This window comes from Oryx dammah, unplaced genomic scaffold (assembly GCF_014754425.2).
Source record: "Oryx dammah isolate SB20612 unplaced genomic scaffold, SCBI_Odam_1.1 HiC_scaffold_29, whole genome shotgun sequence".
NCBI lineage: Eukaryota > Metazoa > Chordata > Mammalia > Artiodactyla > Bovidae > Oryx > Oryx dammah.
Window position 1 is genome coordinate 31,118,640 of NW_024070213.1, and position 20,139 is coordinate 31,138,778.

Sequence of the window (20,139 nt, forward strand, 5' to 3'; positions counted from 1 at the left end):
TCATATAATGGCATAGTAGATACAAACTTTATTTTTATAATATAGAAAACAGCTTCACACCATCTTAAACAGTATTCAATACAAAATATTTAAAAAGTCAAAATTAAACTGAGCTAAGTAGGTATTATACAAAAAATCAGAAAGTAGATAATACCAAAAACCTCTAATTACTGGAAACCCTTTTAAAAAGTTCTGAACACCTCATAATGAAGGCTCAAAAATCAAACCATTACCTTTCTGACTTAATCTGAGAAGTCCTACAGGTTTGTAGTTCCTAATAATCCATGGCTCCAGGACCAACTGGTTCAGTAGTCACTACACTACTTAACAGACTCACTCAATACTGAGAACAACAAAGCTCCCTGGATTTATCGAAAAGGGGAGAATTCGAGAATTCACTTTCTCAACCAATAAAAAAAAAAAAATGCCATTAATATCAACATCTGGGAAACAAATCTGATGAGGCTACATGTGTGGTGTATTTACACTGAATTCATATGGGCTGTTCAAAATCAGACAATACTGACATGGAGCCATTTGTGGTGGAGTCATTAGTTTCAAGCCATTCATGTACCTTGAAATTAACTATTTAGGAGTTTTCAACCTTGTTAGTTCAGGCTGGCTATGAATTGCCCAGAACTGCTTTATTGCGACCCCACATTTCATGGCATTTGCAGGGTTCCATACCTGTAGATGCTTATGTTGTTCTGGAGAGTACCACGGTACTCCACTCCTACCTTTCAGCATCCTATACCAGCATAAAATGCCACTGGATCTTTCTTTTTTGTGACAGTTATTCAAAGCTTAATTATAGTCAGATCTTTTACACATCTGACAAAAATAACTTGTTCTAATTTATGGAAAAAAATGTACTAGGCAATAAAATATTAATTTTTATAGAATAAGACAAATATGTGAAAATTATTTTAAGATTTTGTTGACTACTGGTACAAGAGTAAAACTCAAACTAGACGAGTAGCTTGCAGTCTTCTCTATAAGTTAGTGTCCTGTAATTATGCTTTTTAAATAATAATTCTGCTTTTTAAAGCCATGTGAGACTTCTGCAAGATATACATGTCCATCCACCACAAATGGTTCCACATCTATATTGTTTCATTTTGAACAACCTATTTGAATTAGGTCTGAATATTCCACACATGTAGCCTCATCAAATATGTTTTCCAAATGTAGATATTAATGGGATTCGTCTTCACTGATTGAGAAAGTGCAACAAGTTCTCTCCCCTCGTGTTGTCTCTGACCACTTATTACCTGCTGACATCAAGGTAGTGTAGGCTACGTTCAAATACAGTATATCAGCTGTTTTATATCACAATGTTTTATATTACACATGGGCTCACACCCAGTTTAAGAATGCACTGATTTTCTTTCAACATGTAGCCTTGATGAACTGTGGGCTCATTCTCTATATATCAGTTTGGGTTTATTCCCTTAATTATTGCATTTTGAGTAAAGACTGTACCAAATGCTAGCATACTTTGCATTCCCATATCTAATTTCTCTAAGGCTGAATTAATTTGTTGCATTGCAGGAAAAAACTTTTCACCTTTATCTTCAATCTTGTTTCTAGTCATGCTTAGATATTTCTTAAGTAGTGCTTTACCAATCAATTCTCCACCTCAAACCCAGTATCACTAAACATAAGGTTTAAGTAAATATTCTCTCATTAACATATGGATTCTTCTTTAAAACTTCTGAAAAAGATGCAAAAATCTTCAGCTGTTACTCTTTTTAATGCTGTTAAATACTGTAACCAGCAGTGATTAATGTGATTCCTTCTAATCACGCTCTGTGGGCCTGGGCGGAGGCTGGCATAGAGACTAGAGAAGTCAGGGAAGTGGGGAACAGCCAAAGGCAGCCTCCCTGGAGGCCACAGTGACATCGTCATGACAACCACATGCACAGACATGCCCTATTGGATTTTTCTAGAAAAAACTTTCCATGAACTTGTGAAAAATTGGCTATCATCTACTTTAAAATCAGATAAGTTTCCAGAGCTACAGCAATTAGTTCTGAAAAACTAGCAATTTTCTCTTTGACATTAAGACCAAGGTATAACAGGTTTTCTGTTAGCCTTCTGAAATATTAATTTGATTTCTTACATTTAACACATTTATTAATACATTTTTGTATTTATTAATGTAAATATGTATAAATTAACAAAATTTCTCATATTTATTAATAAATGTATTAAATTTCCTGTCAAATGAGTAATAAAATATATTTACTTACTGCAGAAGAATTTGACTCCACATGATGACTGCCTGAATCGATTTAAATCATTGAAGAGGTCTACTTTGACAACTACGTTGATTTCCCCACGGATACCTGTAATTTCAAAAGGAAATCAAGTTTATACCTTTAGAAAATAAAGTATAATTAAATAATCAGCAAATAAATGCCAATTAATGATTTTAAAATAATATATCAATCATGATAGCAATGCTAACCTTGTTTCCTAATTATTTTTATTCTATAGATGCTCTATTTAAGTAAATACTATTCCTAACTTATTTTACTATTTTAAATATCAGTAAAAATAGAGAATATGAATAATGTCACAATACACACAAATCTCATCAAATATCTTACCTTCTTATAATAAACTACTATCGATGGAATTGCCAGGTCAAAAATGTAAAATAGGCAGAAAAGTGCAAGACTGTAGGCAGAAGAATCTGCCAGTTTCTTATGAGTCCATCTGCCCTTTTAAAGAGATGACATTATTTTTAGGTTAGTGGTTCTCAACTTTTTGATCACTGGGCCCCTCTAATCTCAAAAACTATTGAGGATCTCAAAGAGTCTTTGTCTATGTGAGTCAAAACCTATCTTCAATATTTAGCATGTTACAAATTTAAACTGAAAATTCAGAAAAATATTTACTTATTACTTCATTTAAACTAACAGGAAATCCATTTATGACAAAATAAACATTTTTATAAAAATAACTATATTTTGAAAAACAAAAAAATGTTTAACGATAAGAGTGGCATTACATTTTTTTGAACCTCTATAGTGCATAACTTAATGAAATATTTAGATTCTCATTTCTGCTCTGCATTCAGTGTGTGGTAACATGATATTATTGTAAGATACTTCTAGAAAGCTCCACTGTACCCTCTTAAGAAAATGAGGCTAAAAATGGCAAATGACATACATATAAGTATCATGCCAAAAACAGTTATCTCACTTCGCAGGGCCTATGAAAGTATCTCAGGGACACACAGGTGTCTCTAGACCATACTTTGAGAACTTTACTTTAGTTAACAAAAAGTCTTTGAACACTTTTCTTCCTTTCAAGAATGTTTACGTAGAAAAGTTTCAAAATCATTCATTTTTAAAGTATGTTTTAGAAACAGAGTACTAATATTAGATGATTTTCAAATGATGTATTTGCTTATTATATTGCACAAATTCAGCAAGCATTATTCCAAATTATGGTCAGAAAAGTTACAATTCTACCAACAATACATACTACCACATCTATTAAAACAAAAGCCATATTGTTAAAAAAAACAAGTTTAGCACAAAAGTCTTTAAGATAAATTAAAAGATTGTGAGGACTTCCCTGGTGGCCCAGTGATAAGGGGACACGGGTTCAAATCCCTGGCCCAGGAAGATCCCATATGACACCCAGGGCAAGTCCATGCACCAGAACTGGAACCCACGAGCCACAACCACTGAAGCCCAGGCACCTGGAGCCCATGCTCCATAACAACAGAGAAGCCCTCGCTTACCTCAACCAGAGAAAAGCCCATGCAGCAACAAAGACCCGGCACACCCAAAAATAATTTTGAAGAATTAATTTTTAAAAAAACATTGTGACTTATTTTCTTAAAATGTACTGCTTACCGTGAATGGTATCATAAATTGGAAACCATCCTGAGATGACAGTTGCAGCCTCACTGTAGAGTAAAGGATCAATGTCAATGTACACTTTACCAATGGCATCATTTGCACTATACGTATCATGGTCAAGAACTGTGATCTGGAGAGGTTCATCTTGTAAATCTTCATCATCCACCTAAAAAAGGATACTTTAAAAGTTAAATCTTATAATAAAAATCTTCATTACCATAAATGTATGCATAATGTAGAAGATTACTTATCTCTGGGAAAAAATAAATCGTACAGATTTATCTCTAAGTAAAGGTAGAGAGACTAGTCATCAGAGAAATGCAAAAGAAAACCAATGAGATACCACCTCACATTTACATTCTTTGTATTAAAATGGTTATCAAGTCTGGTGAAGTCTACCTCCAAAATCTAAATATCTTCCTTTGGTGGTTAAAATATGAAACAGTTCAAAGTAAAAGAATGCAAATGAGCCTTAGCCATAAGAAATCAAACTCACCTAATTCATAATAAAAATGCACATTAAAATTATATAATAATTTATATAATTTATAGGATCATTTATATAATTATCCTATTTGGATGACTTATATTTTTAAAATAAATAAATATGGACAAGAATATGGAAAAACTGAAACTCTCAAGACATGCTGGTGGGAATGCAAAATGGCACAACCAATGTGGAAAAGTTTGGCAGTTCCTTAAAAAGCTAAACACAGAAATTACCATATGACTCACACTCCACTTCTAGGTATATACCCAAAAGAACTGAAAACAAAGATCCAAACAGATCCTTGTATACCAGTGTTCACTGGTGTGGCATTACTCACAACAGCCGAAAGGCAGAAACAAATCCAAGTGTTCAACAACAGATGAGAATAAACAAAACATGGTATGTTCATAAGATGGAATATTATTCAGCCATAAAAAGAAACGAAACTTGGATACACACTGCACAACACAGATAAACCCTGAAAACATCATGTTAAGTGAAAGAAGCCATACACAAGAGGACAAATACTTATGATTCCACTTATATGAAATACTTACACAGGCAAATTCAGAGACAGAAGGTAGATGAAAGGCTACAAGGGGCAGGGGAGAGAAGGGCACAGGAAGTTGGTGCTGAATGAGGAGTTTCTCTGAAGTGACCAAAAAGTTTTGGAAATAGTGGTGATGTTTGCATATCATTGTATGCAGGTAAATGCATTTAATGCTGTTGTATTGTACACTTAAAAATGGTTAAAATGGTAATATTTATGATATATTTTTACAAAATTCAAAAACTTTTAAGCTGTACACAGTTTGTAAGTCATTTTTGGTATATGCTAAAATCCAGAGGAAAATTATTACATAATAATAGAATACCTTTTTAATCTTGGCTGTCCTATTCATACACCAAGTTTCTAAATTGTAACATAATTTTTTGGAAAATTCAATATTCCTAGGGCTTCCCAGCTGGCACTGGTGGTAAAGAATATGCCTGCCAGTGCAGGAGATGCAGGTTTGATCCCTGGGTTGAGAAGATGCCCTGGAAGATGCAGCCCATTCCAGGATTCTTGCCTGGAGAATCCCATGGGCAGAGTTCAATGGGGCCGAAGAGACACAACTGAGTGACTGAGCACACATATAGGAAATATTTTCCTGGTGTAGAAAAACTACAATACCTGAAATAAAAAGTAGTGCAATCATTCCTGGGGAGGGGAGAAAAAAGGGTCATTTCAGAAATACACATAAAAAAAATGCTGACATTTAAAAACTTACCTCAAATTTAAACCACTCTGAGTTCCACTGAGGGTTGAGGGACTTGAGATACACATCTGTTTTAAAGGTGGTATTACCAAATTTTACCTAAAAACAAATGAGAAACAATTCAAATATAAAGATGAAAAATGTGAATAAAAATAAAATTTAATGTCAGCTAAGCAATGGGAAGATTAGCCATGCAGGGGGGAAAAGACAACTATCCCTGAGACGAAAAGGGAGAAAATAGGATAGGCCCAGGTAAGTTGATAGATTACACCTGGGGACAAGGGAACAAGGGCTCGCCCACCGTTCTGTCTGACTAGCTCTGCCGATCCCTGGGTCAGGAAGTGCCGGGAGCCAGTGTGAGGAATCCCATCCGTGACAAGGTCATGAGGGAGGAAGCTGACATACGCAAGGCCGTGATCAGACTTCAGGAGCTCCCCCTGGCATTTCCTGAGCATCCAGCCCCCCAAAATAAAAATCTGCCGGCTTTTGTACTCTGCTTTTCCACTTTTCTGATATTCTCTGGAAAAAAGTCAACTCAGGGCTTTAGTCTTCTGCATTTAAAAGGGATGTTTCAGTTAACCCCCTCTGATTGCTCTCTAGCTTGCCTAACAGGTTCCCTGGACCTCTTACAGCTTGTGAATTGCTTGCAGCCCCCAACCGCGAGAGGCACAAAGCTTAAAAGCATCTTAAAAGATACAGAGCCTTTTCTAAAGAGTTAAAAATTATATTGGTGACGGGATTTCACTGTTGACTCAATGATTGCTGCCAGGCCTCCATATTCTTTATCTTTTAGGCACCTGGGAGGATGTTAATCAATATAAACGGGATATGGAAAAAGATATATAGTAGTTCTGATGTTAGCAACACTAGACTTTTGAGTTAATTACTTCTCTTTGCACTCTTCTTGTGTCCTTGCTATGTAAGAATGTAACTTTATTTAGTACTTTCTGAGAGTGGCACCAAACCTTGGGAAGATCAACACAAGTAAGTCTTCTGGTTGACAAACCCTTATCAGAAAAAAGGCTGTAAAATGTTAATTGGCCCTTTTTGGCCAGAAGATGATATAAATCACCTAAGACTTGTGTATACAATTAGGTATGCAGAGAGAAAAGCCTGGTTTTGATAAGAGTCTGGGCTGCTAACACTGCATAATTTTGTATTACCCATTGATCTGTATGTACCATCTAAAAGGCATATAAGGCCTTCTAAACAATAGGAGCCGGAGCCAGACGCTGGACTGGTTTCCCCCGTGTCTCTCTCTCTTTTTCCCTCCCTCTCCTCTTTACTTTAATTTCAGGCTGAATTCCCATCTGGGGCACAGAGGCTCGCCAAGTCTACTTACTTGCCCTGGCTGTTAAGACCCGCGCGAAAGGGAGCCTAAGGCGAGGCACCCTTAGATATTCAAGCGAGCGCCGGTGGCCCAACGTAGATGGTGCAAATTCCTTGTCTGGAATTTTATTGGTCTTCCGCGTAATCCAAGTTATTCAGCCCTCTTCCTCCACTTAATCTTCCTACTACACTATTTCTTCCTAATCTAATCTTTTTTTTTTTTTTAGAGAATACTTTATTAGTTTCTGTTAACAAACCCATGTAGATAAGACCTTACATATTTAATACAGTGTGTTACCCCTGTACAAATGGAAAAAATGTTTAACGTTTCTAGACCAATATGGCTGTTAATTTCTGTACAATGCCAACCCAACACGGTACAACTGGGATACTTTTTCCAAAGTTGACAGCACAGCTAAAGTTTCCAAAAATTCAAATTATATATATATGTATATATATATATATATATTTATTTATTTATATAAAAAGCCCAATAGCAGTATGTTATGCATCAATAGCAGCAACAGCTTTTCCAGGTCCTGCAGTCATCTGAACAAAATTATAGAGACATCCAGCACACTCCATTAAAAAAAAAAAAAAAGTAAAAAAACAAAACCTCAGAAAACAGCAAAGTTCTGTTACTGTTGTGGTACCTGGCACCATTTTTTTTTTTTTTAAATCACATTTCTCAATCATCATCTGGAAAGAAAACATTCTAGAATAACGTCATTAAACGTCATTAACGTCTTCCTAATCTAATCTTATATAAATAAATAAATAAGTCTTTCCTCGCCAACGCCGTCCACCCTTCGAATTCCCTGGATCCACCAGGGCTGGACCCCGGCAAGGAAGATCCCCTGGAGGAGGGCATGGCAACCCACTCCAGTATTCTTGCCTGGAGAATCCCCAAGGACAGAGGAGCCTGGCAGGCCACAGTCCACGGGGTCATAAAGAGTCGGATACAACTGAGCGACGAAGCACAGCATGGCACAGGGAAATTAAAATCGGACCATTATGTCAGTGTGAGAGCCTCCCTGGCCGCTCAGTCTGTAAAGAATCCACCTGCAAATCAGGAGACCCAAGTTCAATCCCTAGTCGGTAAGATCCCCTGGAGAAAGAAATGGCAACCCATTCTACTATTCTTGCCTGGAAAATCACACAGACAGAGGAGCCTGGTGGGCTACAGTCCATGAGGTCACAAGTGTGGGACACGACAGTGGCTAATCCATCACCAACTCCATATGGAGGAAGTACTCAACACAGCCTTCACTAAACAGGAGCTTAAACGAAAGAGCAAAGTCTTAAGGGTAGAGGACCAGCAAAACAAAATCAGAAGGTAAAAAGGACAGCTTCTTACCAGCTCATCAAGGGAATCCAGAACTACAGACTATTATTACAAGAACTTCTTAGTAACATATACTCCTCTATTTTCTTACTTCCTCATATTTGTTATTTTTAAAAATCTTTACTTGTGTATACATCAGTTCAGTTCAGTCGCTCAGTCGTGTCCCACTCTTTGCAACCCCATGAATTGCAGCCCACCAGGCCTCCCTGTCGGAGAAGGCAGTGGCACCCCGCTCCAGTACTCTTGCCTGGAAAATCTCATGGATGGAGGAGCCTGGTAGGCTGCAGTCCATGGGGTCGCTAAGAGTTGAACACGACTGAGCGACTTCCCTTTCACTTTTCACTTTTATGCATTGGAGAAGGAAATGGCAACCCACTCCAGTGTTCTTGCCTGGAGAATCCCAGGGACGGGGGAGCCTGGTGGGCTGCCGTCTACGGGGTCGCACAGAGTCGGACACGACTGAAGTGACTTAGCAGCAGCAGCAGGCCTCCCTGTCCATCACTAACTCCCGGAGTTCACCCAAACTCATGTGCATCGAGTTGGTGATGCCATCCAGCCATCTCATCCTCTGTCGTCCCCTTCTCCTCCTGCCTCCAATCCCTCCCAGCATCAGTGATCAGCAATAAACTATGGTCATTAAGGGTTTTATGTTCCTACGTTAGGGGACAATAAAAGGGGTTGGATGGGGAGTCTATCTGGTTTCACAGTCAGTCTTGGCAGGCACCAAATCAAAAAGAAAAAGTAAATAAGAAGGAAATGAAGAAGATGGAAAGCAGGCTAAATCCCTGGGATGTTTCTAACAAAGAATGGAGATTGTGAAACCTCAGACTGGACTTGAGAAGCAGTCAGGAAGTTTAAGAGCAAAACAGATAAGAAACTACTTCCTAGACTGTCTCATCTTTCCTAAATTTGATCTTGCCAAGCTCTTTCCCAATTCTATCAGTTTTCACCAGTATGTATCTCCCACCCTCAAAATTCACTAAAGGTTTATCCCAATACCCAGCAAAGAATTTTGCACATTGTAGATACTTAGAAAATGCTGGTTCAGTCAGATTACCCATGAAATCTCCTTTCCTCCCTGACTTACAATCCTACTTTTGGTATTGCAATACTGGCAGACATTAAAGTTTAATCAGTCCAGAAAATATTCTAAAAGCAAAATACCCAAAACTATGGTCATTATCTCCTGTACATTTTATCATACAATTTGAATTATCAGGGATGATACCTACCATTTTGTACCTAGGTAGTTGCGTCAGAGGGTAGAAAAAGTTTAAGAAATTACACAAAAATAGTAAGTTCTTGCATGGTGAGTGTGCTTAGTTGCTCAGTCGTGTCTCACTCTTTGAGATCCCATGAACGAAGCCAGCCAGGCTCCTCTGTTCATGGAATTTTCCAGGCAAGAATACTGAAGTGGGTTGCCATTTCCTACTCCATTAGGCATGGTAAGGACTATGATAAATAAGAAACTGAGAAAAAGGATTTGCAAACATGTCACAAACAGCTAATCTCCTTGATTTCTAACAAGTTCCTACAAAAAAGTAAGAAAAAGATCAATAAACCAACTGAAAATAGGAAATTCAAAGAAATGGAAACATAGATGTCTTTTTAATATATCAAAAGATGAAAACAAACTAAACCAACATGTCGACTACTTAGGTTGGCAGAAGTCAAAAAATCTGAAAAAACAGTGTGAGTGAAAAGTTTCATACTCATACTCTTGTTGCTCTAAGTGTAACTTTGAACAATCTTCACAAAGTGCAATCTGACATTTATCAAAATGTTAAATGCCCGTACCCTTTAAATTCATACAGAGATGCACAATGACATGTACAAGCAGCATTATGGTGGCAAATGATTGGAAGTAACCTAGATGTCCATCAGTTGGGAACTGGATAAATCAAGTATGGGAAAGCTGTATGATGCAGTGCTAAAGAGAAAAATGAAGCCGTTCTCCAAACACTAGTACAGAACAATGTCTAAGGGCCCAGGTTCGATCCCTGGTCAGGGAACTAAGATCCCACATACCACAGCTAAGCCCATGTGTTGCAAGCAGAGAAGTCTGTGTGCTGAAGCAAAGAGCCCAGTGCAGCCAAAATAAACTGAATTTAAAAAATTTTTAAAAAGGAACAATGTCTAAAATACATCTCTACTGCAGGGCAGTGTGTATGGCATTCTTTGTGGAGAAAAAAAATGACAAAATGTCATAAGGCATATGACGTATGCCTATATGTGCACAGATTATTTCTGGAAGGACATACAACAAATGTTAACAGAGGCCACTGAGCAGAACAAAACAGATCAGTTGAAGGAGAGGCAATGAGAGGCCGACTCATTTTGCACCTGTTGAATTTTGACATGCATGTATATTACCTATTTTTTAAATGGGCTATTTTAAAAGTCAAAAACATCAAAAATAAAACTAAATTCAAATGGCAAAAACTCTGTTTAAGATTCAAATTATAGAACTCTGGATTCACTTCCAGGAGTTTATCCTAAAGAAGTACTTTCACATGTGGCTCCTCCAAAAAATACACAAAAACCTAGTGACAACAAGAAAGGGACTAAATCACATACTCCCTACTAAAGAACGGAGCTGACTATATATGCTGTGGGGGGAATAGGTCCATGGCATAACAACTGAAAAAACCAAGAAACATGATATGTAAAAGTTGCTTTTTTTTAGAGGGAGGAGTAGATAGATACATGCCAAAAAAGAGACAGCAATGATCTCTGAAGAAGGAACTGATAAGGGAGCAGATGACACAGTACAGTGCTGTATGAAGTTTGGGGCTTTCAGGTTTCCTTCTGAGTATCTGGATCTTTTGTTACAGGAGTTATTCATGCTCAGTTGTCTCTCAGTACCCAGGTATTGGTTCCAGGACTCCTCCCTACCCCTCGCCCAAGCCCCAGATATCCAAATCTGTGGATGCTCAGGTCCCTTATATAAAATGGTACAGTATCTGTACATAATTTCCTGTAGACTTTAAATCATCTCTAGCCCAGAGGGTCGCAAAGCCATGTGCTAAGTCACTTCAGCCGTGCCCTCTCTGCGACCCTATGGACTGTGACCCACCAGGCTCCTCTGTCCAAGGAATTCTCCAGGCAAGAATACTGGAGTGGGTTGCCACTTCCTTTTCCAAAATGCTAGGTAAATAGCTGTAAATACAACATGTGTGTATGCTAAGTCACTTCAGTCCTGTGTCTTTGTGACTCACTCTCTGGACTATAGCCCACCAGGCTCCTCTGTCCATGGGATTCTCAAGGCAAGACTATTGGGTTGCCATTCCCTTCTCCAGCGGATCTTCCCAACCCAGGGATTCAACCCTACACCTGTCTCATGTCTCCTGCTTTGGCAGGTAGGTTCTTTACTGCTAACGCCACCTGGGAAGCCCATACTATAAAATAGCTGCCACACACACAAAAATTCAAGTGTTGCTTTTTGGAACTTTCTGGAATTTTTTTTTCCAAATATTTTCTACCTGCAGTTGGTTGATTCCAAGGAAGCAGACCCCAGGGGCGTGCAGGGGCCAACTGTATTACTGCGTTAACTATCTTTTTACTTTTAAATCACAAATGTAAAAGAAATGAAATGAGGAAAAAGACCCCTCAGAAGAAACATGCTTACTACTTCTCTAATGTTTATTACATTTCAATATTCAAAACACCAAAGAAATATTTATTTTTTAATTTACCTAAAAACTACTTTATTTGAAGTAAAATATCATTAGGATTCATAATACCATTCAACACCATTCAAAAGCCAAATGTACCCAAGGGTTTTGGCTCAACTGCCAAAAACCAGCATATCATTCCCTAAGTTATGATTTTTGCACTCTCTTAAGTTCTGTCCCACTATAGTATAGTGCCATAAAGTGCTTATTTTTTTGGGGGGGGGGGCCGGTGGGGATGGTCAACTGCCTATTCCATCTACGTAAAAATCTAATAGTCCCCATACTACTCTAAATCAACAAAAGATTTTAGAAGAAAAAGGCTAGAGCGGGTACCCTGCCAACATTGCGGTGATTCCCCACCTACTAACGAAAAATCAGAGTTCATTTGGTCTTATTTAATTCAAAGGAGATTTTATTACTCAGCAATTAAATGAATGCCTCACCATTTAGCTAAAGAACATCAGGGATTTTAACGAGATTCCCTGGTAAGGTAAAGGCATTCTCTTTCCCCACTCATTAGCTAAATTACCTTGAGAAAGTTATTTAACCTGTTATTTAAAGCTGCTTCCTCCTCTGAAAAGAGGAGTTGCTGTAAGCATTAGTCAGGATAATGCATGTAGAGACCTAGCAAAATGTCTGGTAGAAGATGCTCATTAAATATTAATTTCTTTTCCTCTCCCAGTTCCTTCAAAGGCTCCTGGGTAAACACAAAATGATAATGTAGTTTAGCAGAACAGTTTGTAACATGCACATTAATACTGGGATATATTTTGATTAACACTTCCCTTGTACAGAATCCCATCCCATTCATCCTGGAGACTCCAATTTAATAATCATCTTTAAGTACTACTTGGTCTTCACTGGCTTCCTGAAAGGCTCACATCATATAGAGCAGAAATTCCCTCAACCAGTACAACCAGGACCAATATCTGAGTAGTCAGTCAAATAATCTGGTTAGATCAGGTAATAATTAAAAGTGATACAAGCAGTAAACATTTTCAAATAAAACAGGCAAACAAATATTCACTTCTCTATCTTTTATCATAAGACTAAAGGCCTCATCTTTGAGTAAGGATCCACTGCTGACAGTTCTGCGGCATCTTTTTTGCGTAAACAACACTCATAATGTATCATCTGTGTTTGCCAGTTTGGGTTTCCTTATAATGTGGCAGAGGGACTTCCCTGGCAGTCCAGTGTCTAAGACTCCACACTTCCAATGCAGGGGGCCCAGGTTCGACCCCTGGTCAGGGACCTAGATCACACATGTCATAGCTAAAGACCTGGCGCAGCCATATAAACAAATAATTTTTTTTTTCATGCAATAGACTTAAAATTGCTGGTAAAAAACTATGGATAGAGAATACTCATTTTAAAATCTTCATCTAATTCAGGAGTAATTTTTAGCAACTGTATCCATAAGTCTTTACACAGCATTATCAACTTCATCATCCCACTTGAATCACTGATTTGTATGAGGTTTAAACAAATAGCAATAACAAATGGAGTTGGCATAAATAGGGTAGGGAATAAACACACCTGCCTCTTAGTAATATATCAGAACTGATGGGAAGAACAGGCACACTGGAGCAGAATCTAATGATGTGAGGTCTTCAGAAATGTGTTTATGGCAGAAATGCAGGGCACTGGGGACCACAATGCGTCAGCTGGTAGAAACTGGTTAAGAGAGCATCCACCTTACAGACTTCTCCCCCTCCTTTTCAGACCACCTGGCAATCTGTATCCATCTGAGCCACCAGGGGGCCCGTATCCCCTTTACTCCGCCAAATTTTATTTCCCACTTCTATTCAACAAGAACCCTCTTTTCAATTACACGTGCTCTATCCCCTCCTTTTGCTTTTATCAAGTTTGTCGTATTCATCCAAAAAATGCTCCCTTTTCCTCTCTGCCTGTAGAGATGTTACCATCCTTCCAGTCCAGCACAAAGGCTTCTTATCACCAGCCCAGACTTCATTATGCTCCTTTCCTATGCATTCATACAGTGCTTAGAGTCTACCCCATACAATGTATCCCTTTATTATACTGTAATCCTTCGTTATCCCCTTTTTCCTGCATTAATCTTTCCCTTTCTGCTGGATTATTCCTACTGGCACACAAACATGTTCTAATATCTTCTAATTTATTTTTTAAGTACTAAAAGCTGCGTACTCCCTCAATATCACACTACTTCTCCTCTCCCCTCACAGCCTTATTTCTTCAAACAGTTGCCTATTCATGCCACCCCTACTTCCTTATTCCTGTGTACAGTGCGTGTGTGCTGTCGCTTCAGTTGTGGCCAACTCTTTGCGACCCTATGGACTGCAGCCCACCAGGCTCCTCTGTCAATGGGGTTCTCCCATGGAGTGGGTCGCCATGCCCTCCTCCAGGGGACCTTCCCAACCCAGGGATCGAACTTGAGTCTCTTATTATGTCTGCCGTCTTGGCAGGTGGGTTCTGTACCACTGGCACCACCTGGGAAGCCCTCCTGTGTACTTACTTTACTACAGTATGGGTTTCCGGCCTTGTCACTCCTTCTGAGTGTCAATGCCGTCTGAGACATTACTTTCCTGATTCTCTCCTAAAATCACTGGCTGACAGTATGTTTCCTTCCCACCATCCTCAACTTCTAACAAATTCTTAATGTCAAATTCATTCAAGGATCCCTCTTTCTTCTTGCTCCCTCTTCTCTCCCCCTTAGTCAGTGGTTTGCAAATGGGACAGAACCAACTTCTAATGGAACTTTAAAAACTGCCAGCAGGTATTTTGGGGACAAACAGTAGTAGTATTAAGCGAAGAAGGTCAGAGATGCTAGGTCTCCTGCAATTCAACAATGACAGTCCTCAACAATGAAGACTTGTCCTATGTTGTGACTATCAAATGTCCCCACCAGATAGTCGGATGGGTCAAAAACCAACCTAGAACCTAACTCAGTTTTACAAATTTAAGTATTGTAATGTGGTTTAAATATACACTCACTTTAATATACATAATTGTCAAGAAATATGACTACTGTAAAAATGAGTGGACAACTTTTTCCCCATGAGCTGACTATTTTGGAAAACCAGATCACCTATGGCCGTGAAGGGCCATCTGAGATGCCAGCACTACACAGCTGTCTCACTCTGTGCAAGGAGCAGCCGTGTGCAGGAGATGGTACATGGAGGTGAGGTATTTGCTATCCTGAATCCCTGCTTTATTTTTCCACATGGGGTACTTCTCACCACCTTGCATAGTTTCTCTCTTACTTAACAATTTTCCTCATTAACTCTCTCCTCCCACTAAAACCTAAGTTCCATGACTACAGAAATTGTTTTGCCCACTGCTCTATCCTTGCATGCTGTACTAATAGTATCTGATATACACAAAGCCTCAATAACTATCATGGACTCAATCTGACTACTTCACGTCATCTACTATGGTCATTAATAAGTATGTCTGTATTAAAATACATAATATGAAATACTTTTATTCTGTATCATATTACAGTTAGAGCATTATATTGATTCTTTAGAATTGTAAGCATGTAAAGATAGTAAAGGGAAGATTCCAAAATACCTGCTATATAAACACGAGATTGGGCCTCATGGAGTTGAGAAATACTGGACTGTGGGAGCTTATTTTTAACTCATACCTCTCTTCAAAACACCATACTCACAAATCCAACCTTTTTTTCCTCAATAACTCCAATTAAAGGACCCAAAGACACTTCAAACTGAACATGCCCAAATGAAAGCTTATGCTCAGCCCACTCAATCTCTCTGAATCCCATGGAGACTGAGAATATTACTCCAGTGACACCAGAAAGCTAGGAATCATCTTTACATCTCCCTTTCCCTGGCCCCTACTCCAACCTACCAAGTCCTCTACTGTCTATTTTCAAAGTATATCTGGAATCCATCCACTTCTATTACCAAAACCATCACCTTGACCTTCACAATCTCTTTTTTGAACTACTATGAAATCTCCTAACTAGTTGCCTGCTTTTGCTCTTTCCCCTCTGCAGTCCATTCTCCAGACAGTAACAGAAATACTCATCTTAATAAGTGCTTCCCACTGAACTGAGAATCAAAACCAAACTTCAGTCATGGCCTCTAGGATCCTGCACAATTGGCTCCCTGATTAACTGTCCAGTATTATCTCACAGCACTGGCTCCTTCCCTTACTACTTGCCAGCACACATCTCTTCCCTCACTTCCTGAAATAAGCAAATCCTCAGGATCTTCCCTCTGCTGAGGCTTTCTTCTCCTCCAGCCTCTCTACTACACACACACACACACCCCGCCACCGCCATCGCCACGGCGACCACCACCACCACTACCAAGCAGCTATTCCTTCTCATCCAGCAGGTCTGTGGCTAGCTGGCACTTTCTCGGGGGCCTCTCTTGATAATCCAACCTAAAGTTCCAGAGATTCTTCTTTTTTAATAGTTACTGACAATTAGAAAAGTGTATCTGCATATATTTATTTTTTTACTCCAGGACAGTGACTATGCAAAATTAAACTTTTAACAGTCTACTACTTCAAAAAGGGTACAAGTACATGGTATTTAATTTTTTTAAAACCTTTTATTTTGGATTGGCGTACAGCCGATTAACAATGTCATGATAATTTCAGGTGAACAGTGAGGGTAAACCTCCTGAGATTCTCTATCACTTTTCTTTCATGACTCTCACCACGATTTCTAATTATAAATTTTCCTTTACTTTTTAACATCTGGTTCTCCCACCAAAATATACAGTCCATAAAAACAGGAACCAAGAATATTTTATTCACTATCACATACACAGCAGCTAGATCGGTGACTACCACAAGGCTTGGCAAACAGCAGACACTCAGTAACTATTTGTTGAAAGAAGGAATGAATGAGTCACCATTAAATCCAACTCCTCCTTCTCCAGCAAACACCATTTGTTACCAAGGCCTGAGAATGTGACCTCAGAAACGTCCCTCCAATCTTTCTCCTTTAATTCATTCCCACTATCATCTAAACATGCACACATTGTCTGGATAATTTTACCACCTTCTCAACTGATCTCCCTGCCTCATCTCTCATCTATCCAGTCTATCAATAACATCACCATTCAAGTCATCCTAGAAAGAAACAACCTAATAGAAAAATGATCTTATTTCATTTCTGCTTGAAAAACTTCCCCAGACTACCCTACACTCACAAAATAAAGGAAAATGCCGTTAATATAAAAAATGAGGTTGGCGCAAACCTACCTTTCTAGCTTTAACCCCCCCAAAGCTCCACTACCCCCAGATCCCTTCTGACACCAAGCACATCACAAACTAAGCTGGTCTCCTCACACACCACGTATCCCACTCTGCGCCTTTGATGTTCTGTGCCTTTCCACTCTGCCTGGAAAATTCTGGATATTCTACAAAGCCCAGCTCCAATGTCTCTTTCTTAGGAAGACCCCCTCAACCTTCAGAGACAGAATTAAGTTTCCAGAAACACCCATCATCTTGTCTGGAATGGCGATATGAGCACAGTGGATTAACAGGCCACAGGGCTAAATACAAGGAGAAACATAAGGTTAAGTTACCTCTGGCAAATTATTTACTGTTCCTAGGCTTTATTTCAAGTTGTAAAGCATTTTTAATTGTAAAAACAGTCAATACAGGTTGACAGTGCAAATGTTATCTCAGAACATTTTCCCCTGGCTCCTGAACTTGCCAGGTTCCTTCGTACCAGCAAGTCTTCATAGCATTTCTCAGGTATCATGATTCTTTTCAGATATGTTTTAATTGATTATATGTACATATTGCTTGGAAACAAAAGTCCATATGATATTAAAACAAACCAATCTACTGTGTCCTTCTGGTACTTCCACTGTAAATGGGAAAATAACAATACAACAGTAAGACTGATATAAAGGCTGGGTTGTGTGTTAGTTGTGCACTCAGGTCCAACTCTGCCAACCCATGGACTGTAGCCCTCCACGCTCTTCTGTCCGTGGAATTCTCCAGGCAAGTATACTGGAGTGGGTAGCCATTCCCTTCTCCAGGGGATCCTCCCAACGCAAGGATCAAACCCGGGTCTCCTGCGCTGCATGCAGCTTCTTTACGGCCTGAGCTAGCAGGGAAATGTGATATAAAGACTAAGATGTAAGACTAAAATTTAAGATATAAAGACCAAGAATTGAAAAATACTTAGCACAGACCTGGCAATAAAAAGACTCAACACACGTCAGCTACTATTTATTAACCTAAATTGTGCAGGTCAGTCTCTGATATACCTGAAAGCAAAGACTATGCTTTTGCAATCTGTGCAACCCCATAACTTATCATGTGGCCCCAAAACATACTCAGTATCTGTTTCTCAAATAAAAATGAAGTTGAGACTAAGAATGTCAATGTTTGTGTCAATATTTGACTAGGTTAGAGAATCTTTAGGGACCGTGAACAGTATTTTATATTGAGATGGAATCAGGCTGTATATTATCATGTATCTATCAACTTGAAGCATTAATAGCCCAAACAATTACTGTTCTAATGTTCTGGCTCGTCCTGACAATTTTTTATTACAGTATTACTAGGCTTCTTTCAGACTCTGGATTATTAACTTTCCGCGCCCCAGGCCTGTGCTAATTTGCATGAGTTTTAAACTAATCATTAGATTTAAAAAGCAATTTTGCAATTTAAACCCATGGCACTTAATTGGCTTCCTACCTCAAGGCACTAAATTACCCTGAAACAGCTCATCAGACCTACCAGTCTATACAAGAGCAGAAAAGTGTTACACTTGGGTTTCAGAACTTGCACTGATGATTCAGAAATCACTATGTTAAAGAGGAGATCGCCTTGCAGCTCTCCCGTGTCCATAACAGACTGTATCTACATTCTTAAACATCTCCATCACTCTAACGTTAAAAAACCAGGCACCCTCCCCCCAGAGAAGGGTGGATGTGGGTGTCTGTGTGTGTGTTTCAGTGGCCGCCTGGCCACGCCTTGGGATCTCCTGACTGGCGGGTGGCCTGTTAGGAGTCCTGACATCAGGGTCACCCCTGCAGACACAGCAGTAACAGCCTTCCCTCGCGGCTGAGCGTGCCGCTGACGCCTGCGAGCCGTGCACCCATTACAAGGGCTGCAGTCTCAGCAGTCAGCTCTCCAGGGAGGGCTGGCCAAGCACCGCACCCCGCAGGCCGGTGGGCGGGGAACGGGCTGAGGGACTGCGGGCGAGGTGGCTAGGACCCTTCACAGGGCTTGGCGCTCCCTGTGTTTGGAGGGGCAGGAACTTGCACCAACCTCCACGAAGGCATCAGTCAGGTCACTAGCTCGGTCCATCACTGGTAAATGGCGCCCGGCCACGATTTTCACCTTCAGCTTCCCAGGCATCGTCTCGGCTTCGGCCTCTTCTTGGGCTCCTGCAGACACAAACAAGCGAGTCTGCGCCGAGCGCCCAGCCTGGGAGGGGGAGAGGCGGGAGCGCGCGGGGAGCGGCGCGCGGCCGCGGGGACGCGCAGGGTAACTGACAGAGGAGGGCGCGCGGGGGCGCGCTGCGCCGCCTGGTGCTACTTACTCTTGGAGAAAGGGGGCCTTCCGGTGCGGGAACTTAGGCCTCATTCCGGAGAGGCAGGCGGAGGAGTGGTCCCGATGGAGGCTTCTGTCCGAGCTCCACAGCGCTGGCAAGAAGAGCAGAAGCCAGTCGACATCCCGTTGAGCCGCTGCCGCCCCTACTAGTGTTTCTCCTCCCCCTAAAATGGCGGCTCCCGGGGCCGGGGAGGAGGCATCGATTGCTCGGCGCTCGGCCCACCTCGCAGAGGAGATGTGAAATTGGCTGAGAGCAGATGAGAGGCGGGACGGACTTCGAGGAAGCGGAGGGCAGGGGAACCGGTGGAGCTCCGCATCATCCAGCGAGCGCGGGCTGTAGGTTGGAGCACAGCTGCTTCCGGAAAGAAAACAGGTCTACCGGTCAAAGGCGGACCGCAGGTGCGGCTGCTAACTTCGCGGGCCGTTACCTTCCCGGCTGCCAGCGCCGCGTTTCCAAAGGGCCAGGAGAGACCCGGCAGCAGCAGAGACGGATAGAGGAGCGGTTTCAGTTTGCCTTTAACGACCCTTTAGTAGTTTGTGAAATCAGCTTAACTGGTTTCTACCTGGAAGGGCTACAGTTTTTGTCTTATATGAAATAGGGTGAGAAATTTCAGGAACCTCTAGGGTAGTC

At 40.3% G+C, this 20,139-nt stretch overlaps 1 protein-coding gene across 16 annotated transcripts in view; it reads right to left on the bottom strand.

The window, feature by feature from the left end:
- The window catches only part of C2CD5 (C2 calcium dependent domain containing 5), a 90,196-nt gene extending 70,479 nt beyond the window's left edge, over positions 1-19,717 (bottom strand). For 7 of the 16 annotated variants that reach the window (XM_040235341.1, XM_040235336.1, XM_040235333.1 and 4 more), the window contains exons 1-5: positions 19,498-19,693; positions 19,224-19,342; positions 5,640-5,726; positions 3,873-4,044; positions 2,253-2,348 (exon numbers count right to left, since the gene is read on the bottom strand). In XM_040235341.1, the coding sequence (XP_040091275.1) occupies positions 2,253-2,348; positions 3,873-4,044; positions 5,640-5,726; positions 19,224-19,313 (445 nt within the window). In that variant the 5' untranslated portion in view covers positions 19,314-19,342; positions 19,498-19,693. Of the gene's footprint in view, positions 1-2,252; positions 2,349-3,872; positions 4,045-5,639; positions 5,727-19,223; positions 19,343-19,497 lie in introns of all 16 variants that reach the window. The other 9 variants (XM_040235339.1, XM_040235337.1, XM_040235335.1 and 6 more) reach the window with 2 other exon arrangements.
- Positions 19,718-20,139: the final 422 nt, after the last annotated feature.